General features: G+C 31.5%; 1 protein-coding gene across 1 annotated transcript; it reads left to right on the top strand.

Annotated features, from left to right (window-relative positions):
- Positions 1-13,680: 13,680 nt before the first annotated feature.
- Positions 13,681-16,501, top strand: LOC115698235 (ribulose bisphosphate carboxylase/oxygenase activase 2, chloroplastic). The gene is made up of 7 exons (XM_030625436.2): positions 13,681-14,085; positions 14,281-14,579; positions 14,692-14,797; positions 14,887-14,972; positions 15,089-15,561; positions 15,707-15,988; positions 16,173-16,501. Exons 1-7 carry the CDS (start codon positions 14,041-14,043, stop codon positions 16,286-16,288), a joined length of 1,407 nt encoding a protein of 468 aa, XP_030481296.1. The 5' UTR covers positions 13,681-14,040; the 3' UTR covers positions 16,289-16,501.
- Positions 16,502-25,881: the final 9,380 nt, after the last annotated feature.

Below are 25,881 nucleotides of genomic sequence, written 5' to 3' on the forward strand. Positions count from 1 at the left end.
ATGTATGGAAGAGAGTATTACATACAATTTCATGCAATAAAAGTATATATAAAATATATATATACGTATATATATACAACAATACTTACGTATATATATAATATATATATAAACAAAATTAAAATATGAATATATATATATGTATATACGTAGATTGAATTAAAATGTATATATATGATCGGAATTATATGAATATGAATATATATAAAATATATATAAATTAAGAACCGATCATATACGTATATATATATATTTATATATAAAGATGTATATGAATATAAATATATATATGTATATATATATGAAGATGAATATGAATATGAATATATATATATGTATAAAAAAAAATTGAGTATGAATGTATATATATAATCGGGATTATATAATATGGAAGTATATATATATAATATATATAATTTATATTATAAATGAAGAATCCCGTAAAAGTATATATATTTATATATATATAACTCAAAATAAATCAAGGCAGAGATATATAATCCGCTCTGATACCAATTATTAGACATTTATTTGTATAGACTAAAACATACATGATTATGAATAAAGTGTGGAATTAATAAATCATATATGCACTATAATTTAAGGATCGAAATACCTCCAGCCATTGAATCTTTGAGCTTTAGTCCCACATAAGCATGATCTGCAAAAGAAACCGATTGATGTGGGTAATCGGGCTTCCTCGCTCTCTCAACTCTCTTTAGATGGAATTTTGCTGTTATGAACAGAATGAGTGAGGAGCTCGGGGACCGAGACCCTATATTTATAGGTGAGATACTCCATCAGTATCTGAGCCACATTAATTGTCAGAATATTTTAACAATTAATTCAGGAAATCAAATCAGGTAATGAATATGGAAATCTGATCATATATAGAATATTACATAATTGATTTTGTCCAGATTCAATGAATATAAAATATTCATTTATCAGAAAATCAATTATTTATTTATTTCCTTAAATAGAGATTTATTTCTTTAAATAGAAATATATTTCCTTAAATAAAATATTCTTATAATTCTTTTTTTCTAATTACTAAAAATTGAACATCACACTACATTTTTGTGGTGTGGTCTTTGTAGTTTTTAGGTTTGCGATCCTAATTTAGAAAATTACAAAAATTACATACACAGTTTAGTTTGAAAAAATAACTAAAAAGTATACTATCTGCACTGAAAATATCCCTAAACAAAAAATAACTAAAAAAGAATTTTGCTGTTATGAACAGAATGAGTGAGGAGCTCGGGGACCGAGACCCTATATTTATAGGTGAGATACTCCATCAGTATCTGAGCCACATTAATTGTCAGAATATTTTGACAATTAATTCAAGAAATCAAATCAGGTAATGAATATGGAAATCTGACCATATATAGAATATTACATAATTGATTTTGTCCAGATTCAATGAATATAAAATATTCATTTATCAGAAAATCAATTATTTATTTATTTCCTTAAATAGAAATTTATTTCTTTAAATAGAAATATATTTCCTTAAATAAAATATTCTTATAATTCTTTTTTTCTAATTACTAAAAATTGAACATCACACTACATTTTTGTGGTGTGGTCTTTGTAGTTTTTAGGTTTGCGATCCTAATTTAGAAAATTACAAAAATTACATACACAGTTTAGTTTGAAAAAATAACTAAAAAGTATACTATCTGCACCGAAAATATCCCTAAACAAAAGTAATTTTTCTTGTAATGAATGATTTTCCAAACTTTTGAACTCTTTGAAATTTTAACCAAGACATATTGTTTATCTAAATGAAGATACAGTTTTTCCAAAAAAAAAAATAAATAAAATAAAATAAAAAATCACAACGTAATTTTACTTTAGAGTAGAAAAAGTAGTAATTATATTTTCATCATTTTTATTTTTTTGATAGAATATTTTCATCAAATTTAAATATCTATGGATAATACTAATAATTAATGTCATGTTATACGATATAATGTGATAAATGAAGATTGGAGAATGATGGTACTTTGGAACAGTATGGTGACGAATAAGGCAATAGCAATAATAAAGATGTAGTCAAGTGCTACACTCAAAAGATAAGGATCATGAAAACGAAACTTCTTACATCCACTTTTTTTTTTCCTTGAAATCTTCTTTACTTATAGCTGAACATTTATCAAAATATACCTAAAATCTTCTCCCTCTTTTTTTTCAAGTTTATATATGGGTAAATATTATTTTGGACCCTCTGTTTTACAAAAGTTATCAATTGGACTCTGTATTTTGTTAAATGACAAAATGGACCCTGTATTTTCTAAAATAGTATAAATAGAAACCCTGAATTGATTTTTTGTCAAAATAAAATTTAATTATAATCTGATCTAAAAGTGCTATGACAAAACTGTTTACATTTTTTGTATCTGTTCGTATTAAGCATTGTCTTTAAGTTAGTTGAATTAAAAAATAGTTGTCAAAAATTAAGCTTATGGTCTTATTTTTACTATTTTAGAAAATACAAGGTTCATTTTGTCATTTAACAAAACTCGGGGTCTAATCTATAACTTTTGCAAAACACGAGGTCCAAAATAGTATTTACCCTTTATTTATTGGTATATGAATTGCCACGTGGCTTTTAAAAATATTATTTGACGGTGATTGGGAACTCTATCAAAAAAAAGCTAGAAGTTTCTAGTTTTGTTGATTGCATTGTTTTTGTTTTCATTCTGGTTTTGCTTTTGACCATCCTAATTTTCTCATTTTATTAGAGCATCGTTTTTTTACTCTATTTTTAAAATATATTCTTAAAATTTTATTTTTTAATTTTACAAAATATTTTTATATTACATCATATATTATATTTTTAAAATTTTTATTATATTTTATTTATTTCAAATATATAATATTAATGTATATATATATCTTTACATAAAAATTATTATTAAAACTCAAAACAATTAATAAAATATGTTTAGAGCAATAAATAATATTTTATAAATATATAGCATGATATACTAAATTTTAAAAAAAATTTAAAATGAAGAATTGGTTTAAAACATCTCTTGTAACATATTTTTAGTACGATTTTTTATATTTTTTAAAGCTTATTATTTATTTTAAAGAAGTTGTTGTGAGTACTGAAGGTAATGCATATGATTATTAAAAGTACATAATTTTATTTATTTTTTTTATAATCTCTTATCCATATATGATTTGGCATACTTTTTTTTTTTACAGAAAATACTCTAATAGTTGATAACTTTAAAATTATCTTCCATGATCCCACATCAAGTAAATTAATGATTTTTTTGTCTAAAAAATAACTTTTTTTAGAAAGAATATATAAAAATAAATAAAAAGAAAGAAAGAAAATGTCATATCACCATGTTTAATATTGAGCAATACTTTAGAGCATCTTTAATAGAAGTTGTCCATTAAGTGATCTTATCACATATGCAATGTGGTCTAATTTTCAAGACCAATCATGTAAAATATTGCTCAATATAGACCATAGCCACATAACATTTTCTTTCTTTCTTTATATATATTTTTTTTGTTGAGAAAAAATTATTTGTTACCAAAAAAATCATTAATTTAATGTGAAGAAAGATTATGGTGAACAACTTTTACAATTATAACTATTGGAGTATTTTTTGTTGCAAAATGTACTGAATCTTATTTGGATGAGAAAGAAAATAAAAAAAATAATATTTTAAGATGATGTCTGTACTTTTGACAACTATAGATATTACCCCAATTGGAGATACTCTTACATAAAATAGTCTTGAAAATTGGATCACCGCTCTTATCTCTCAATAGCTATATCCATAAATAGTTTTTTTTTTTTTGAGGTATTTTTATTTTTACACTTTAAATTTTTTTTTTTTCATTTTTATGAAAATTCTACACAAAAACCTCTATACTAACGGAATAATCTAAGTCGCAACCAAAATCCGTATAACAACCCACATAGAAACTACCGGAGCAACCCGAACCGTAAATTTATGAAAAATAATATATGGAGTAATTTCTTTTTTTTTTTTCGACCGCATTATATAGTCATAGATAACATCCACTATACAAGATAAATTTTCAGGAATTACACTCCTACATAATTACTTAGATTAAAATGGTGAAATTGTTCTGATATTATACATATAATGGATGAAATATGAGCAACACAACACATTATTTTAGAAATTGTAACGAGCTTTTTTTATTTTTTACACTTTAAAATATTTTATTTTTTGTATTTTTACGGAATTCTACACAAAGATATTTATTGCAACTAACGAAACAACCTAAATCGCAACCAAAATCCGTATAGCAACTCACATAGAAACGACCGGAGAAACCACCTTAGAAATCCAAACAGTAAATTTGAAAATAAAAGTTAAAAAATAGTATATGGAGTAATTTCCTAATTGTAAGAATCTTTTTCATTTTTACACTTGAAAATATATATTTTTTTTTTGTATTTTTACTGAATTCCACGTAAAAATTCTTATTGCAACTAACTGAAAAACCCCTATTAGGTCATAACAATCTACATATATTTATAATCCTATTGTTTAGGGCAATGATGAGGCAGCTTATCAAATTAGGAATCTATTTATTTTATTAATTCAATTACAATGTATATTTTTATTTATTATTATTAAGAGCTATCATAGTATTAATGATAATAAAATTTAGTGACAACCTTTCAACTCACAAATGTTTACTAGCTACTATATATATGAGCTCTCATATAAATATATTTGTTTTGTAAATTATGATTTTGTTGGTGCTTTATATATGTAATTTTCTTTCATTCTTTTTTAGCTTTGTCGTGGCAGATGTTAATTAATGTACTCATTTCTCTATGTATATTATGTGTACGTATATGTATTTTCTTTTTTAGCTCTCAACATTTTTTAATTTCCATGCATTTTTCTTTTGGTTCTTATTGGAACACATATGATTTTTACAAAATTATGTTCTTGATTTCAGGTCATTGAAGAGCAAATTGTTGTGTCTTATTTGATAGCATTAGACAAGTAAGTTAATCCAAAAATTATTTGTTTAAGTTGTTTCTCTTTTTTCTGTATTTATAACACATGACTTATGTGAATTTTATTTTAATGAATTGTGAAACTGTATTACTCTTAGTTGCTTTTATCTGGTACAACTAATTTATTACTTTTCAATTGTTTTTTTTTCTTATTTATTGGTATATATATTTATTAAAAAAACTATATGCAAGGTATATATATTTATTTTATGTTAAGTGCTTTATAATTTAATTGAGAATAGTTCAATAAATAATTATATAATTTAAAATGGTTTAAAAATTAATTTTAATTATTGTGTGGAGTTATTTCGAAATCCATGGTGAATCCCAATTTAAAATGTGCATAAAGAAATTGAAGAGGAGAATGAGTTATTAGAGTTTTTAATCTTCATCTCTCTTTATATAGACATAGATTAAAAATTTATTTAATTACAATAAGAGAATGAAATATTTTAAGTGGTTGAAATTAAATCTCACTCAAAATAATTGTAATTTTTTAAGTTGTTAATCTTTGTATTGAGAACACTATTTTTACTATTAGATATCACTATCTTTTTCACTTTTTTGTGTAAAATTAACATTACATAGTATTTATGTGGATAATTGAGGATTCGTGTCTAATTAATTATAGTTTTTTAAATGAAACAACATATATTTTTATACTTTTTTAATTTTTGTCAAAACTTAAAATTTTTCTTTAATTATTTTTAACAAATATAAATAGTTTATTATGTTAGACTTTTATTTGGGCTTACATTAAATTTTATTGGTTTTATTAAAACTTGGGTTGATTGGATAGTTCTTTGCTGTGTTAGCCCATGTTGTTGGTGATCAATTGTTAATGGGCTTAGCATCTGTGAGTAAAGTCTAGGTGAAGCAGAAGTGTGGGCTTTTCTAGTTGACTGAAGCCTTTGATGAGCAGGCCCAGCCCAACTAGGGTTTTGTAGCTAAGTCCCCTCCCTAACTCTATAAATACATATTGTCTCATCACAATTGTATACCTTTTGATAATTAGAGAAAATAAACTGCTTCTGATTTAGAGATCTAGGGAGGAAGGCTTAGTTGATAGTATTGCACTATCAAATTGGAGTAACTGCTGTGGATCAATCAGAGATAATTGCTATGGATCAATCAGGTACACATACCTAATTATTATATCTTATTATTGTGTTCTATGTTATATACAAATAGATCTTGGGTTAATTGTTAATTTATCTAACATGTGGTATCAGATTGCCTATTGTATATGATTTAGAACCTATAATTAGTATAATTAATTTGTATATATTAATTATCCATAATTTCATATTAATTTCGTTATTATTTTATGTGTAATTTTTTGTTTATAAATCTTAAAACTTTAGGGATTTTATTGATCGTTAAATTCTCTTTCAATTGATATATTATATGTTTGAATTCATAGTCTATATTAAGAGAATTTTAATTTTAAAGTTTTAGGGTTTATATGATTATAATGTGAAATTATATTTGTGTATTTTGATTTTATTGTTTTTGATCTAAAATTGATAATAGATTTCTCATAATTAATTGTTTATCAATGTTCCTACATAATTAATTTCAGATTTAACTAAGGTTAGCATTACAATTTTTTTTTGTGTTCTTCAATTTTCGGATTGGTATTGTCTTGAAATCTAGAGATTTAACCTTTAATACCCGAAATTAGTAGCGTAGATCAATTAGAAATTTCAATCCGATCGAAACCCATTGATTTCCCGATGTTTTCCGTCGATTTTTTGGCCGGAAAACACCTACAGACCCGAACTGCACAACCGGGTCGCGTGACCCGTTTCACAGAACCGACTGGAGGTTGAAGACAACTCCCAGCCGCGAAGCCCACTCGCGCAGGCGGCGCGTGGGGGCGCGTGGGGCCGGCTGGGAGGTCCGTTTTCGACGTTTTTTTTTTCAGCGTTATTAGAATTTAATTTCTGATTTTTCTATGATTTTTAATTAATTTTTTGACTCCGTTTAATAATTATTATTATTTTAATGATAATTATGTAGTTAAAAAATTATTAAAAATATTTTTTGATGATTTTTCGAAATTTGTCAATCATAGAAAATTTTTTGAGTTTCTTCTCGTTCCATAAAACATAGTCACTCTCTTATTTAATTTGTTTTGACTATGTAGTCTCCACCAATTTTCTTATATTCACATCTTTTAATTATTTGTTGTTCTAAAGTTATAAAACTTGATTATTTGATACAAAAATAATGTGTTATGGTGGACACTTTATTTTTTGCTTATCAATATAATAAAAGCAATTAAAAATCTCTTTTGGAAATTTGGTTGAAAATTATTAATTTTCAATGATTGTTTTATCACCAAATTTCACATGTTGAAGAAAATATTATATTTTTGGTTGACTATATGTGTAATTATTTGCCCAAAGGTAGTATTTACATATATTAGTTCACATTCCATGAAGTGAGTTAATATTAAATGTATATATTTTAATTATTTGCCCAAAGGTAATAATTTAAATATATAAATTTATTATTATTTTTTTGTTTGAATTAATACATATTTTTAAGAAATTTATTTGCCCAAAGGTAATAAAATTCTTAAATGATATGTATTTTTTCTTTGTTGTTAACTTCATGAAGGTAGATCATGTGTGTGTTATATTCTCACCCCAAAGGGGAGTTTATAATGACCAGTTGATTCTACAATATTTTCTAATACATTGCTCATATTGCTTATTCAAGTTTTAATTTTTGAATTTTTCAGTCTCCTTTTCTGTGAACAACAATAATGCTTCCATCCATATTTTGAATGCTTCCAACTACAAGACATGGAAACGAGATGTGGAATTTACTTTAGGCATAATGGATATGGACTTGTGCCTACGAGAAGAAAAACCTGCTGAACTTGCGACTCCGATGTACCGCCGAGAGAACTCATCATGCACAATGGGAAAAGTCAAGTCGTCTCAGTCTTCTTACTATGAAAAGATCCATTCCTGAACATCTATTGAGTGGTTTGCCAGACACTACAAATGCCAAAGAGTTTTTCAATGCTGTAGAAAAATTATACGACACTGGAGAAAACGCTGAAGCTGGACATCTTATGGATGAAATGACAACCATTAAGTATGATGAATTAAAAGGAGTGCGAGATTTTATTCTGAAATTGGTGAATGTTCAATCCAAGTTGAAAGATCATAATATTCCTCTTCCTGACTCTTTCATTATTCATCGAGCTCTTCATGCTCTTCCTGCCTCTTTCAGCCTTATCAAGACAGCCTACAACACTTACAATCAAACATGGACTATCAGCGATCTAATTTCTCAGTGTGTAGCTGAAGAAAGCAAGCTTAAAAGGGAGAAGAATGAATCTGCTAACTTTGTTTCTCACCTCAAGCCCAACAAAGGAAAAGGAAAATTCAAGAATAAAAATGATGGTGCTACTAAACAGAATGGTAATGGTAAGGAGCATAAGAATAAACAGAAGAATAACAACGGAAAGTCCAAATACTCTAATGTGAAGTGTTACTTTTGTGAAAAATTGGGGCATCGGAGAACGGTATCACAAATTTAAGACTTGGTTAGAAAAGAAGCAAGCACAATCAGGTAATCCATTGGCATGTGTTTGTTTTGAATCTAATCTAGTTGATGTTCCTATTGATTCTTGGTGGTTAGACAGTGGTGCTACTGTTCATGTTTCTGCTTCCTTACAGGGGCTAAGGGATCTCAGGAAGCCAAGTGAGAGGGAGTCCAAGCTTAAAGTGGGCAATGATGTTGGAGTTGACGTTATCTATGTTGGAACATTTATTCTTGAATTACAGTCTCGTGATAAGATTATTCTGAACAATACTTTTTATGTTCCTACTTTTAAAAGGAATTTAGTTTCGCTTCCGCTTTTGGTTAAACAAGGATATTCTTTTCATTTTGCAAATGATAATGTTGACATTATGCTTGACTCTCGAATTATTGGAAATTGCTTTTATTCTGATGGTCTTTACAAGTTGTCATTGGCTCCTTTAGATTCCTCTTTTAATGTTGTGAATACTGTGGGTAAAAGACCTCATATTAAGGAAACATCCTTATTGTTATGGCACAAAAGATTGGGTCATATTTCCAGAGAAAGGGTTGATCGTTTAATTAAATCTGAAATACTTCCTCCTCTTGATGCTTCTGATTGGGATACTTGTGTTGATTGTACTCGTGGAAAATTGACTAAAACAAGAAAGAAGACTGCAAACCGCAGTCAATCTTTATTGGAAATTATCCACACGGACATTAGTGGTCCTTATTCCACCACATTGTGCATAAATAAGTATTTTATCACTTTTATCGATGATTTTTCTCGTTATGGATTCACCTATTTAATTAAAGAAAAATCTGACGCCCTTGATAAACTCAAAATTTTTCGAAATGAGGTTGAGAAACAATTAGGAAGAGTCATCAAAGTTGTTCATTCGATCGTGGAGGAGAATATTATGGTCGTTATACGTAATCCGGACAACACATGGGGCTTTTTGCGAGTACTTACAAGAAAATGGTATAGTTGCTCAATACACTATGCCCGGTTCACTGAGCAAAATGGCGTTGCCGAAAGGAGAAATCGCACTCTCATGGATATGGTTAGAAGTATGATGAGTAGAACAAATCTTCCGTAGTTTTTATGGGGTGAAGCACTTATGACCGCAACTTATATTTTAAATCGTGTTCCCGGTAAATGCGATTTCCCAAGACCCCTTTTGAGTTGTGGGGGGCGGAAGCCTAGTCTGAATCATCTTCGTGTATGGGTTTGTCCAGCTGAAGTAAAGATTTATGATCCTAATTTGAAAAAGTTAGATCCGAGAACAAATCGCTGTTATTTCATTGGTTATCCAATGCGCTCAAAAGGCTATCGCTTTTCTTGTCCCACTCGTGGTACGCGAATTGTTGAATCTCGCATCGCTAAATTTACGGAATTTGATGTTCTTGAAAAAATTCCTTCAACATCTCTTGAAATGGGGGAGTCCTCTAAAGGAATTTGTATTCCTATGTCATTTTCAAGAGATGATAATAGTAGTCTCCATCCTACTCCAGTTGGTAATGCTCCCATTGTTGATGAATATATTGCTCCCGATATCGAAGATGATGAAGGTCCTATTATTGATGAAGGGCCTATTAATGATGAAGCTCCTATTGTTAATGAGAATCCTGTTATTGAAGAAATTCCAGTTGTGGAAGATGTTATTCAAAACAATGATCAACAAAGAGAAGTTATTCCAGAAGTACCTCCTCTAAGAAGATCTCAGAGACAAAAGAAGTCAACAAAGTGTCATGATAATTTTGTTTATCTTGGAGAAGGAGAATATGATATTGATCATTTTGTGGATCCCGTCACTTTTAGTGAAGCACTTAATAGTCCACAATCTTCAAAATGGTTAGCGGCTACGGATGATGAGATCGACTCCATGAAGAAAAATGGTGTATGGGAGCTAGTTTTATTACTCGATGGTTTTAAACCAATAGGTTGTAAGTGGATTTTAAAGGCTAAAAGGGATAAAAAGGGACAGATTGAAAGGTTTAAAGCGCGTTTAGTGGCTAAAGGCTTTACTCAAAGAGAAGGTATTGATTACACTGAAACTTTCTCACCTGTTTCCACTAAAGATTCATTCAATTATTATGGCCTTAGTTGCGCATTTTGATTTAGAGTTGCATCAAATGGATGTTAAAACTGCTTTTCTGAATGGAGAATTGAATGAGGAAGTCTATATGTCTCAACCTGAAGGCTACAAGGAGAAAGGAAAAGAACACTTGGTTTGCAAGTTGAAACGATCCATTTATGGTCTCAAACAGGCATCTCGCCAGTGGTACTTGAAGTTTGACAAGGTTGTGACATCGTTTGGTTTCGTAGAGAACAAGTTTGATCGGATGTATTTATATGAAGATCGGTGGGAGTCGTTATATTTTTCTTGTTCTTTATGTAGATGACATTTTACTTGCCGGCGGTGATTTGTCACTACTAAATGAGACCAAAAATTTTCTTCGTCTTCCAATTTTGATATGAAAGATCTTGGAGAGGCATCCTATGTTTTGGGGATTGAGATCCATCGTGACAGGAATCGAAAAGTTCTTGGCTTATCTCAAGAAGCTTACATTAATCGTGTGCTCAAAAGGTTCAACATGGATTTGTGTAAAGCTGGTTCGTTCCTATTACGAAAGGGGACAAGTTCACTAAGCGGCAATGTCCTAAGAACGACTTGGAAAGAGGAGCAATGAAGAACATCCCTTATGCAAGTGTAGTAGGGAGTTTGATGTATGCTCGGAGTTTGCACTCGACCTGACATAGCTTTCGTAGTAAATGTTCTTGGGAGATATTTATCTGATCCTGGCCTTGATCATTGGGTTGCAGCCAAGAAAGTTTTGAGATATTTGCAAAGAACGAAGAGTTTTATGCTTGTGTATAAGCATGTTGACAATCTTCGAGTTGTTGGTTATTCAGATTCAGATTTTGGTGGTTGTGTAGATGATTTAAAGTCAACTTCGGCTATATTTTCACCTTGGCGAGTCTTTGCCATTTCTTGGAAGAGTGTCAAACAGACTTTGATCACGTCATCTACTATGTATGCTGAGTTTGTTGCATGTTATGGGGCATCTTTGCAAGCTTTGTGGCTGAAGAATTTTATTTCGGAGATACGAGTGGTTGATTCTATTTCCACACCTATGCTAATCTATTGTGATAATGATCTTCTTTGTTTTCTTTTCAAAGAATAACAAGATTAGTAGTGCTTAAACATATGGAAATAAAGTATCTCAGTCGAGACTTGGTCAAGAAAGGAGACATTGTTATTGAAAATTGCAAGACCGAGTCGATGTTAGGCGATCCTCTAACCAAAGGCTTAAGTGCCGTCTTTGTTTAATAAACATGTTGTTAATATGGGCATTTTAGAATCTTTTGATATTTTGGGTTAGTGGGAGTTTTGTTTTCTGTTTGTTTTTAGAAATTATTATTTATAATTTTCTGAATAAAGTTATGAACTACATTTTATGTTTCAATATTTTATTATTGAATGGATATGTTTTCAATTATGTTTTGTTATATTCTCGAGAATGATTGAATTGAAAGCATGTGGTTCATATTGTTGTGATCATTGTCTTTTAAATTTATTTGCTTATTGACAATGATATGTTGTTGGCTTAATTATTTAAGCAAGTTTAGTGACACTTACTTATTTTAAGTGGTGTATATTTAATTTCACTGGCTTATTTATTAAGCATCACGGTATCAGTGAAATTGAGGACTGATAAGGATATTATGTTATTTTAAATTGATCACATGTTGAACATAATTCCTTACCACACTACTAGACTTATTGACCATGTCGATTTAATACTTTGGTATTTGTGATTATGAATGTCTTTTGTTGAGCTAAAAACAATATGACTGTCATAGTTCATTATCAAAGGTTAAATTGGACCGGTATGTTGAGATGCTATCAGAGAACTATCAGTTTTTAAAGTGGCCACAAATGTTTTCCTGTTGTTCAACCCATGAGTCGTTTTCAAACAAAATTATTTTGATATATAATATATATGTATTAAAATCAATGTAGCCCAAGTGGGAGAATGTTAGACTTTTATTTGGGCTTACATTAAATTTTATTGGTTTTATTAAAACTTGGGTTGATTGGATAGTTCTTTGCTGTGTTAGCCCATGTTGTTGGTGATCAATTGTTAATGGGCTTAGCATCTGTGAGTAAAGTCTAGGTGAAGCAGAAGTGTGGGCTTTTCTAGTTGACTGAAGCCTTTGATGAGCAGGCCCAGCCCAACTAGGGTTTTGTAGCTAAGTCCCCTCCCTAACTCTATAAATACATATTGTCTCATCACAATTGTATACGTTTTGATAATTAGAGAAAATAAACTGCTTCTGATTTAGAGATCTAGGGAGGAAGGCTTAGTTGATAGTATTGCACTATCAAATTGGAGTAACTGCTGTGGATCAATCAGAGATAATTGCTATGGATCAATCAGGTACACATACCTAATTATTATATCTTATTATTGTGTTCTATGTTATATACAAATAGATCTTGGGTTAATTGTTAATTTATCTAACATATTAAATTTTGGTTTTTAAATTATAAGTTTTTTACTTTACCCAAAAAAAAAAGTCTTAACAAATAAAATATTTTTTTTAATTATTTTTCATTTCAATTTTTATGTTATATTTTTTTTTATAGTTTGAAATTTAGAATAATTTTCAAGTTATGATGTTTAGTTGAGCTTGGCATCTATAATTAAATTGTTAACTTCAATTTATAGTTCTCATATGATAAAAATAATACTTCCATTAATTATTTTTATTTTTATCTTACACATATACTTTATTTGTTTTTTTTATTTAGAAAATAATATGCCTAAACAAAATCGCGCAAAGCGTGGTATTATTCCCTAGTATTAAATAAGCGATATACAATAAAAATATATGTACCAAATGTTTCTTTTCTTAGTAAACAAAATTTTTGATGGAAAATTAAATGATATATGTTTACATATTCTAAGTTTTTGTGGTAACTATTTAACGAAATTACTTACTTTTGAGTGGAGAAGAGACTAGCTTAAACTCTAACCTCAAAACCAACCAAGTTCCTAGAAGCCTCCGTTTTGTTTGTACAAGTTAATAAAAGTATATGTCGACCTCACCAACTACATCATCACCAAGCCAAATCCCATTTTTTGTGGCCGTTAGAAAATCGTAAGCCAATCCCACAGTATATGATTTAAATAAATATTTAAATTTATGTGACTAATTTTATTTGCATATACAATAACAACACTATCTGATCAAACTCAATAAAACTCCAAAAACATTTCACTCATCCCTATAAACGCTAATCGCCCACATTTCCCTGTCCCTCGGATCAGATTACACAAAACTTACCTCCAAAACTATACTATTTAAGTCTCAATCGTTCTCTCTTAAGTTAGCTAGATACTATAATCTAATCATCACCGTTGAACTTGAAAATTTGTACTTATAACATCAATCAATGGCTGCTGTCTCAACCCTTGGAGGAGCTGTGAACAAAGCAACGGTAAACTGTTTTTCCCGCTCTTCTTTTGTTACTAAAATCATCAAATCATAAAACTTTCATCGTTATCATCGAACATTTTTACATGGGCAGTTTTGTATTCTTAATATCATTATGAAAAATGGAATCTTTCACTATTATTTCAAGTGGGTCTTAAAAGGGTAGTAGTGTAGTGACTCTCTTTTCTCTCTGTTTTAGTTAAACTTAAACGGCAGCGTTTCGGCATTTTGGGGCAATAACTTGAAGAAGATACAGAGGTGTAAGATAAGGCAAGAGAAAGTTTCAGTGGGGAATTTGAAGGTAGCGGCGGAATATGATGAGGAGAAGCAAACCTCGAAGGACAAATGGGGTGGATTGGCCTATGATACGTCAGATGATCAACAAGACATCACCAGAGGAAAGGGTATGGTGGACTCTCTCTTCCAAGCTCCAATTGGTTCTGGGACTCATGATGCTGTCATGAGCTCCTATGACTATATCAGTGCTGGTCTTCGTCAGTAAGTAAACATATAAAACTATCTTTATATATATAATGAGAGCTTTTGGTTAAGTGTGTTTTGATCCCATTTGAGGGTTTTGTATAATAAGTGATACTGACTTTTGTAATAGGTATAATATGGACAATAATATGGATGGCTTCTACATTGCTCCAGCTTTCATGGACAAACTTGTTGTTCACATCACTAAGAACTTCTTGAACTTGCCTAACATTAAGGTCTGTTTATCTTTAAGTGCTATTGCTACTAATATTTTAAGAGAATGTGAAATTTTTGGGAAGATATTGACAGATTGTTGTGATTGCAGACTCCTTTGATTTTGGGTATTTGGGGAGGCAAAGGTCAGGGAAAAACATTCCAATGTGAACTTGTCTTTGCAAAAATGGGAATCAAGTGAGTACAAAGTGTTCTTCCATTAACTTTGGTTATGTGATTTAGAAATTTCATGGGTTTTCAAGCTAAGGTATTAAGATTCATACACTGATATAGTTTGAATTCGAATGTATTAGTCCAATCATGATGAGTGCTGGTGAATTGGAAAGTGGAAATGCCGGTGAGCCTGCAAAGTTGGTAAGGCAGAGGTACCGTGAGGCGGCGGACATAATCAAGAAAGGGAAAATGTGTTGTCTGTTCATTAACGATCTTGATGCAGGAGCTGGTAGGCTTGGGGGAACCACACAGTACACAGTTAACAACCAAATGGTCAATGCTACACTCATGAACATTGCTGATAACCCCACCAATGTCCAACTCCCTGGAATGTACAACAAGCAGGAGAATCCTCGTGTCCCAGTCATTGTCACGGGAAACGATTTCTCCACTCTCTATGCTCCTCTCATTCGCGATGGTCGAATGGAGAAGTTCTACTGGGCACCTACTCGAGAAGACAGGATCGGTGTTTGTACTGGTATCTTCAGAACTGATAAGATCCCTAGGGAGGACATTGTCAAGCTTGTTGACAAATTCCCAGGACAGTCCATTGGTAAGACTTTGCCTTTACTCAACTTAACAGCATTTTTCATATGGTAATAACATAGGTGATAATCTAACTAACATAGAATCTAAGCCAGAGCTGTTGTGCATTTCAGCATAGTAAGTGAAAACCATTTGTGACCTTGTGTTTGCAGACTTCTTTGGTGCACTGAGAGCCAGAGTTTATGATGATGAAGTGAGGAAATGGATCTCTGGCATTGGAGTGGAGAACATTGGAAAGAGACTTGTGAACTCGAAAGAAGGACCACCAACATTTGAGCAGCCAAATATGACTCTTGAGAAGCTTCTTGAGTATGGAAACATGCTTGTTGAAGAGCAAGAAAATGTGAAGAGAGTTCAGTTGTCAGACAAGTACTTGAAAGAGGCAGCTCTTGGAGATGCAAATGATGACTCCATCAAGTCCGGAAACTTCTATGGTTAGAGCTTTAGAATCTTAGATTTTCCTCAAGTACTCCTTGACCTAAAATAAAATAGATTATAGGCTCTTATCATCACCAGCATCATCTGGTATTAAGATTGTTATATTGGACATAACAATTTGGCAATATGTGTCATATTAAAGGATTTTCTTTTTCTTTTCTAAAACTTGTTTGGATGCAGGGAAAGCTGCTCAACAGATTCACATTCCTATCAAAGAAGGCTGCACTGATCCATCAGCTGCTAACTTTGATCCCACAGCAAGGAGTGACGATGGTAGCTGTTTGTATCAATTTTAACAAAGTTTGCATATTTTCACATATGTAGCACAAGAAAGTGCATTAGAACAAAAGAGTGAATAGGGCTAATAAAAAGGGCATCAATTATTGTCTATAAGTTTCAGCCTTCTAGGAGTGCTGCTGGTAGTGGTGTATATTGATGATCTGATCTGATAGTACAAGTTAAAGGGGTTTTTTTTTAATATTATACCTAAAAATAATCTTTTACAAAAATATTTTCAACAATAATATTTACACAAATACCAATGTGCATAAATACTAAAATTCAAAAAATTACTGAAAATATAAAAAATTGAAATATCTCACTTCTAAAAATTTTAATATTTGTAAGTTTTAAAGAGAAGCAACCTTTTGGTTACTTTTGATGCAAGTAATATATCAATTAGTTATTTTTTATTAAAAAAATTATTTCAAGATAATTTTTTATCTCATACATATCTGACTACTTATTTTGATTAGCTAACTTTAAAACCATGATTTTATTTCTTAATTTTTAGGTTATATTATATTATTTTATTGTTTAAGATATATTAACGTTATTTTTTCTAAGCAATTTTAAACTATATTTTGAAATGTAGAAAGCATATATATTTTTTTCGGTATAAAAATAGGCTGATCAAGATAAAAGTAATCTTTTTGTTTTTTTATATTTTTTTCTGGTTACTTTTTATTTTCTTAGCAACATTTTCATTACATTTAAAATCTTCTTGAGAATTTAATAATGTACAATAAAATATAGGTACTTACCATATAACCTATTAATAAAATTAGAAAATATAATAGTATTTATAATATAAGTAACTCTATAATGTTTTTTTTTTTTTTTTTGAATGAAAGAAATTTTTCATTAGGCCTTAAGCCAAAACAAAATAAGAAAATTACACTAACTTTGGTAATCCAGACCCCTAAACTCTTCCATTATCAAAAGAGAAAGTCAGTGTGGCAAGATTATGAGTAATAGAATTCGCAGAACGGTTATAAAATAAAAACTTAGAAACATTCAGATTATTACAAACTAAGTAAATATCTTGTAAAATTGAATCATAGACCGTCAAGCACAACTCTTTCTTGTTCAATAAATTGGAAATAACTTGGGAATCTGTTTCGCTTCAGCATTGACATAACCAAGATGAGAACATCCCACCAAAATAGCCATAGCCTCGGCCACAGATGGAGAAAGAACACCCGACTAAGAAGCAATTGAAGCAATACAAGTTCCATTATGATCCCGAATGACTGCTCCAAAGCCCATACGACATTCACTAAACCTCAATCTGTCATCCATGTTTAGCTTAAACACCCCAATAGGCAGAGGTGACCACGTGGGCTCTGAAAGAAAAACCGTCGAACTAACAGAGAGAGGTGAAATACCAACAGCTCCTCCAATTTTTGAGTTGGCCTCCTGGTAGTTGCACGCCAAGAAAAATGCCCACCCCAACACACCTTCGACATCAAGAAGCTTATGATCATGAACCCAGTGATTACGATGATACCAAATGCGCCAACAAGGAACCATTAACCTTTCCATTTTATCTTTACAAAGAATAAATTTATGTTCTCAAAGAAAAGACTACATGTTCACTTGCGCAAGAGAGGAAGAAGTGAGAGCAAAATTCACCAAACTGACAATGGATCCAAGACTAGGACATCCCCGAAGAGCATGAAAGGATGTTTCATTTTCTAAGCCACAAACCGGGCAAGTAAGAATCATTGGAACCTTATGAGCTGCAAGGTTAGAATTGGTAGGAAACCAATCTAAACAAGCTCTCTAGATAAACACCTTTACCTTAGAGGGGATGGTAAGACTCCAAAGATACTTCTACCAAGATGAGGGACCCAAAGGAGAATCTTGTTATCCTCTACCCAAAACTGTAATGGCGTTCCAATAACCACTCTTCACTATATAAAAACCTCACAAATTATAATGCCAAATAAGTCGGTCTTGTCGTTGGTTAGACTGAGGGATAGCCAAGATTTGTAAAGCCTCATTTGTTGAAAACAAAGACACAACAAGGCTTCTATTCCAATCTCCATTATCTAATTTAAGATCACTAACCCTAGAGATAGACTGGTTGGGCCGAAAAGCATAAGTAAGAGCCACAAAGACTTTCTAGATCCAAACTTGACTTTTAATGCTCACAGTAGACCCATCACCAATAAGCCAATGACCACCCTTTATAGACAGCTCCTTCCCCCACAGGATGCTTTTCCAAAGAAAAGAGTCCTTTTTTAATTCTTCTGTAGAGAGGATGTTTCCATTAGGGAAGTAGAGACCCTTCATAACCCGAGCCGCTAGAGACCAAGGAAACGAATAATATACCAAGCTTTCTTAGTCAACAAGGCCTTATTAAAAACAAAGAGATCCTAAAATATCATACCACCATCATTTTTATGCAAACATAGACGTTCCCATGTACACCAATGAACTTTTCTATTCTCATCATCACCTCCCCACCAAAATCTAGCACAAAATCTATAAATTTCCTCAACCAGTTTCATAGGAAGGCAAAACATGTTCATTGCATAGGTTAGAATAGACTGAATGATAGATTTAAGGAGAACTTTCCGACCGTTCACAGAAAAATATTTGGCTTTCCAACCAAAGAATTTATTCCAAACTTTATCACGAATAGATTGAAATAAGTTAGAGTTACTTCTACCTGCAAAGCAAGGGAGGCCAAGATACTTCTCATGGCAAGGAACGCAATTAACAAAATTATAAAATAATCTGTGATGTTGGTTGCTATATTGAATTTTAAGATATTATGTGATTTTTTATTTTAGAAACTTGTCAAAATTGTTACCAAATAAGATTATGTATAATACTATCTAAAAACTTTTAATATAAATGACAAACTACATTTTAGTAACATATATAATTGTTTGAAATATTAAACTTTATTTAAATTGAAAGTTTAATTATTTTTGCTAACTAAATTAAAAAGAAACTTAAAAGCTACTCTTGATTTCAATCATTTATTTTAGTGATAATCAAAAATATGTTTCTCACATGCTAAAATGAGCACAATGAAAAATAAATTGTCACAATACCAATTTTGAATCCAAATAATAATAGTGTAAGTGGAAAACATTTTAAACATATGCTTTATTTTTTTTTTTTTATATTAAATTTTGATCACTTTTTAGTTAATTAAATTAAAAGAAACTAAAAGATAACTTTTAATTTGTCTTACTTTTTTGGTGATAGTAAAAAAATATTTACTTCTCACATATTAAAATTATCACAATAAAGAGTAGGTTTCGTTGGTGCAACTCTTCATACCAAACGATCATTGGTATAGCCAAAATAATTTTTAAAATTATTAAAAAGAGAGAATATGAGTATGTTCCACCATTTAAGTTTTTCATTTATTTATTCTTTTTTTTTTAAAAAAAAGAAACTCAAATTTAGAAAGAGAGACAAAAAACTATGTATTACTATTAGCCACAGCGCGAGAGAAGATAATGACTTTTTATCTCAGTATGCATGTGAGGTAATAAAACAACCATGACATTTTAAATAATTAAATTGACAGAAATAATATTATAAATATTTTGATATTAACGTTGGATTGCATAATCATCTCTAAGTTAAATGTAGGGTAAATTAAATGAATTTTTTTTTTTTGTTATGGTAATTTAAATTTGTTTTAGTTATATATACAATTATTTATGACAATGTTTACTAATAAGAAATGAGAATTAATAGTAAATGAGTCATTTCTTTACATTTATTTATTTAATTTACTAAATTTAGGAAAAGAAGAACTTGATTTCATATAGGGAGAAAAGAAAGGGAGAACTTCCCCTACTAATTTTTTAAAGAATGACATTAAGGGTAATTATTAGAATTAGTTAGTTAGTTAGGTTCAGTTGATTAGTTTGTTAGGTTCCGTTAATTAATCAAAGGGTTTGTTACATTGTATTTCCTCTATCAATAAGCCTATATGAGCCTATATATAGAGCTCTTTCTCCTTTGTAATACAAAGTTTTTTACAAATAATAAAACAGAGTATATTCAATCCATTATTTTCCTAATGTGGTATCAAATGAAAACTAGTGATTTATTCTTCGAAGAACTTCAAAGCATTCAACAATGGTGAGAATCAGAGCAACACCTTTAGCTACCATCACCGGCGATGTCCTTGTGATCGATGCCATGAATTCGATTGTTCCACCACCATCTAAACATTCTCCTAGAACCCATGCTCCTTCTCCATTACCAGCTCCAAGACCTGCTGTCTAAGATCCCGCAACTTATGATGATATTCGTAATTCTTACTACTTAAGCATAACTAATCATCCAAGTCTCGCCCTCACTACTCTGGTGCTCACCGATCAAAATTTTCAGCCATGGAAATAAGATTTCATGATTTCCATTGACGCTCGAAATAAGACTCTATTTCTTGATGGCACTCCTGATGATGCTCTTCTTAGCTCTTGGACCCGTTAGAACTAAATGGTTATGTCTTGGATTATACACTCAGTTTTTCTTGATATTATTAACATCATAATGTATTTGGAAACAGTTGCTGAGATGTGGACAACCTTGAACAATCATTTTAACTAAGGGAATGGCCCTCGGATCTTCGAACTAAATGAATCTTTACTCTACCTTCATCAAGGAGAAGATCCAATCAGCACATACTTCACCAAATTAATTATAATTTGGGATGAAATCAATCAATTATACCCACGTATTCCATGTACCTATGCTGCAGTAGCTCAACATCAACGTCAAATTGATCATGACCAAGTTCTTCAATTCCTTACTGGTTTAAATGAATCATATCATGTTGTTAGGGCCTAGATTTTAATGTATGATCCCTGGCCTCCTTTAAATAAAGTTTTTTCTATGATCATTCATCGAGAACGAAAAAGAACTCTAGGTACTCGTAATAATGCCCCTATTGCTGCTGCTACTCCAACTACTGTTGCAACCTCTGATGCAGTAGCCAATCTTCCATCAAGAAATAGAAAGATGCATCCAATGTGTTCCCACTGCCCAAAACCCGGGCATTTCAAAGATAAATGCTATTTCTTACATGGTTTTCCTCCAGGCTATGGCAATAGAAGGATTCTTGATGCATCTAATCAAAAACCAAATAAAAATCAATCAACAAAACAAACACCTCAGGAATCTCAAGTTTTTGGATCCACTACTGAGATCAACTTTTCTCAGCTCACAGCTGATCAATGTCAACAACTAATCTCCATGTTGACATAACAACTACAACAACTGCTTCCACATCCAATGACACCCCTGCTATCACTAATTTTTCTGGTAACAAAATTGATTTTCCTCACACTTATTAGATTGTTGATAGTGGAGCAACTCATCTTGTCTGCTATGATAGTAGATGCTTTCATTCTTTTCAATCCTATAATCATGCTATTTTTGTTACCCTACCTGATGACACTCCAGTTAAAATTACAAAAGTTAGAACGATTATTATTAATCGCAATATTACTCTTACTAATGTTCATTATGTTCCACAATTTTGATTCAACTTGCTATTAGTTAGCTCACTATTAAAGAGGTGCTCTACTAACATGATTTTTACTTCTAATCAATGTTTTATTTAGGAGCTTTCTCAGACATTGAGGATTGGGAAAACTAATAAAATTGACAACCTATACTACATTCAACAGGAAGCATGTTCTCCATCTCGAGATACCCCTTTTACTTTCTGCAATGTTTCTTGTAATAAAAACCAATGACACTCTCACCTTGGACACCCATCTATATTGATCACTAATAAACTTAATAAAATATTCAATTTGCCTATTGATCATACTTCAAACTTGTTGGGTTTTATGCCCTAAATAAAACTCATTTCATATAATCAGATTTACTTATTAATAAAGATCAGAAATAACATTTTATGTTGCATGGTTCACATGATTTATTTCATGATTATATGTATATAATGTATGAATTCTTTTTAAGTCCAGAACATATGAGTTGATTAAAGATTATAGTGTTGTCAGCACAGTGGAATATAATCTTTATTATGTGTTCAAAACTTTATTCCCTGATTTGTCAGAACACTGGATTTAGACTGACATGGTATAATCAGCGATAGGTATTCTTACACCTTGGAAAAGTGTTATGTCCTTTCCAGGACATTGGCAAAGTTTACCAGTATCGGATGGATGGAGTATACATCGGAAGGGACCGATATTGAACTTTGATTAGATATGTTAAAATTTACCGTAATATCTATTCAATTCAATATCACTTGTTGATCCTAGATCACTTGATCGAAATCCTGATATGGTTAGGCTCAATCTCAAGAGTGTTATTCGTGTTCTTTGATTTGTTAGTTAAGCCTAATTTATGGTCAGGGCAATACATACATTTTGGGAACACGGTAGTGCAATTGAGTGGGAGCGCTAACATAAATATGGAATCTATAGCTTCTATTTGGAAAATAGAAGTAAAGGATGATTTCCTTCGAGCTTAACCAAACGAAGATAAATGGTGGAGATCTCATTTCACTTAGGTGAAATATCATTTATACAGGGTTAAGTGTTTTAAGGATAAAATACATTGTAGGGTGTTACGGTAATTTAATCCTTGTACAGTGTAAATCATCTATATAGAGGATCATTGATCACATTAGGGTTATAACAATGGATAACTAATGACGTGTCTATATCGTGGAACATATAGAGCGTTTCTATATGACTGAGAGTGCAATTCCAAGTTCTAAGTGTGGATTCAATGAGGAATTAATAAGTTAGGGAATTTACTTGGTAAATTCAGTTCGACTTATTGGAAGCTCGGTTATATAGACCCATGGTCCCCATACTAGTTGAGACCGTACTCCTTGTAAGACTCAGTTAATTGATTTTAATTAATCAATTATAATTCTAAAAGTTAGACTATGTCTACTTGATGAATTCTCACAGTTTAAGGATGAAATCGTAAAGAAAAGGATTTCTAGGTTTAATTATTAATTAAGAGACTTTGTATGTCTAATTAATAATTATTTTAAATGACAATATTATTTAATAATCTATTTTAGTTATTAAATAATTAGTTTTGGCATTTAAATGATTAGAATTGGAAAAATGGCATTTTTGGAGAAATTGAAATAAAATTGAGGAAACTGCAAAATCCAAGTGAGGCCCATATCACCCTATGGACGGCACCTCTTTGTGTGTTTCCCAATTATTATTTTCAATTTTAATTGCCATGTAATTGCTAATCAAAGCCTAGCAAAAATAGGAAAGTGGTGGATCACACTAAATAAGGCAGTTAATTGATTACACAGTAATTAAGGAAACTATTTTATTTGGAAAGTTGTGCTCTCCCTTCTCCCTATATAAAGCAACCTTGTTCTCTTCTCTTGCATGGATGATAAGCCACGAAATTCAAGAGAGAAAAAGAGAGAAAATTTCGAAATCCTTGTGAGATGAGTAGTGCCCACACACATCAAGTGGTATCTCAATCATAGTATGGAAGACTATGGAATTTCTGCATCAAAGAAGGGGAAAAGAAGATCCAGGTTCAGATCTTGGTGATGCTCTGCTACAGAAAGGAATCAAGGGCTAGAGATCTGAACGGAAGGAGTCATATTATTCCGCTGCACCCACTGTAAGGTTTTCTAACTTTATATGTGTTTATTTTCATTGTTTTAGAATTCATATTAGGTTGTTAATCCAACATACTTGTTAGTAAATCTAGATCCTGGTAAAATAATTTCCAACAAAACTTTCACTATCAAACATGTCATTATGCTAAACCAAAAAAAAAAAAGCTTCTATTTATTTTAGATAATAACATGACTGCTAACACATTTGATCTCATTCACATGGACATTTAGGGTCCATTCCCCATTAAATCCATTGAAGGATATAGATATTTTTTTTTATCATTTTTTATAACAATTCAAGGTACACTTGGACTTATATGCCCAAAGCCAATTAGATGCACCTTCACTCATTCAACAATTTTTTTCTCTCATCAATACACAATACAACACCAGCATTAAAGCTGTTAGATTTGACAATGCAAAACAACTAACACTAACCAGTTATTTTGCAACAAAAGGTGTTGTTCATTATCATATATGTGTTAGTCTCCCCCAACGAAATTCAATTGTTGAGCGCAAACACCAATACATCCTCTACATTGCTCGTGCTTTAGCATTCTAGTCTAATATTCCTCTTGTCTACTGGAGCTATATGGTATGTACTGCAACCTATCTCATCGATAGAATACTTTCCATACTCCTTAAAGACATGACATCATATGAATTGTTACATAAAAAACCTCCCATGTATGATTATCTTCAAAATTTTGGTTGCCTAACATATGCATCCAACATAACTCATGAACATAAGTTCTCACAAAAGCATGCATCTTCATTGGATATCCTAATAATATGAAGGCTTATACTCTAGCATCTTCATTGATGTCGGGAAGGGTTATTGAACTTCAGAGGGATTGGTAGAGCTTTGATTCGATTAAAGTGTGGTGAGCATCGTTCTTTATAGAGTTCGAACTCTAACAACTTTGGGGACATGATTTCCTTCACTAGGGTTGCTAGGTTTTTTAACTCTCATGGATGGTGGTTTGCGTCCCAGTTGGAACTTCTATTACCAGATCAGGGTTTCCTCTAGAAGCACCTACTTCCATCAATTTTTTTTGGTTAGAGTGTCACACATGTCTCTTGTTTATCGAATCTAATCATGAACTCGAGTCGACTTGGGTCTTATTGTTGTATTCTAACCACGGGTTTCGTGAAGGCAACACTAGTGATGTTTCTAGAATGAATTCCAAATCGTCTTAGAATGATGCACTGCGAGAATGGTCATCTAGAGCATTGTAGTGGCTACTTCCCTTAAAGTATTCTTCAACTGGATGACAAGTGTGGAGAGAATCGAACTGGTTACTGAAGCTCAACTCTTCATCATTGATTTCCTCCATTGTCTTAAGTAGTAGGTCCAATTTCCCTTTGCAGGGTCTTGTGGCCTGATGTCATGACAGCGTTGAGAAGGAGTTGGTTGAGGAGTCCTGCTGGCTCTCACTATATTTTAGGGTTGCTCAACATCAGGTGGAGGGCTCATTGGTTGGCACCCATTAGTTTGAGTCCTTTCGAACTCTTGCTCGAAGTTTGCTTCCCTCCAAGGAGCCTTAACACCTAGTGTTTGCTTAGTGCTTGCACGGTTACTAGGCATGGTAGTTGTGTTCTGTGCATTAAGGGTTTCCCCTTGAGCACTAGTTCACATGTGGCTAGTTGGCCAAAAGAGAATCTCTCTTACCGACTCGAAAAGATCCCTACAAGGGGTAGTTTCATGACTAGAGTGATAGGCTTTTCTGATTCATTGAGACATGTTAGCTTTCTGTTGTTCAAGCTCAACTCATTGGCTCTTGATGTTCTGCCACTTCTCCACGAACAAGTGCTGAAATTACTCATGTTGCTTGTTGAGATAGTCTCACAACTGTTGTTATCGATCAGCCATAGTTTAACTAAGTTGTTCAACCCGAGGATCAGCCTCCTCAGAGACTTCTAACTCCACGTGTGACTTTTTGAGTGGAATCTGCTTGTCAGTTCTAGTACCAAGAGCATTTTGTGGCCTTG

Source organism: Cannabis sativa, chromosome 7 (genome assembly GCF_029168945.1).
Source record: "Cannabis sativa cultivar Pink pepper isolate KNU-18-1 chromosome 7, ASM2916894v1, whole genome shotgun sequence".
NCBI lineage: Eukaryota > Viridiplantae > Streptophyta > Magnoliopsida > Rosales > Cannabaceae > Cannabis > Cannabis sativa.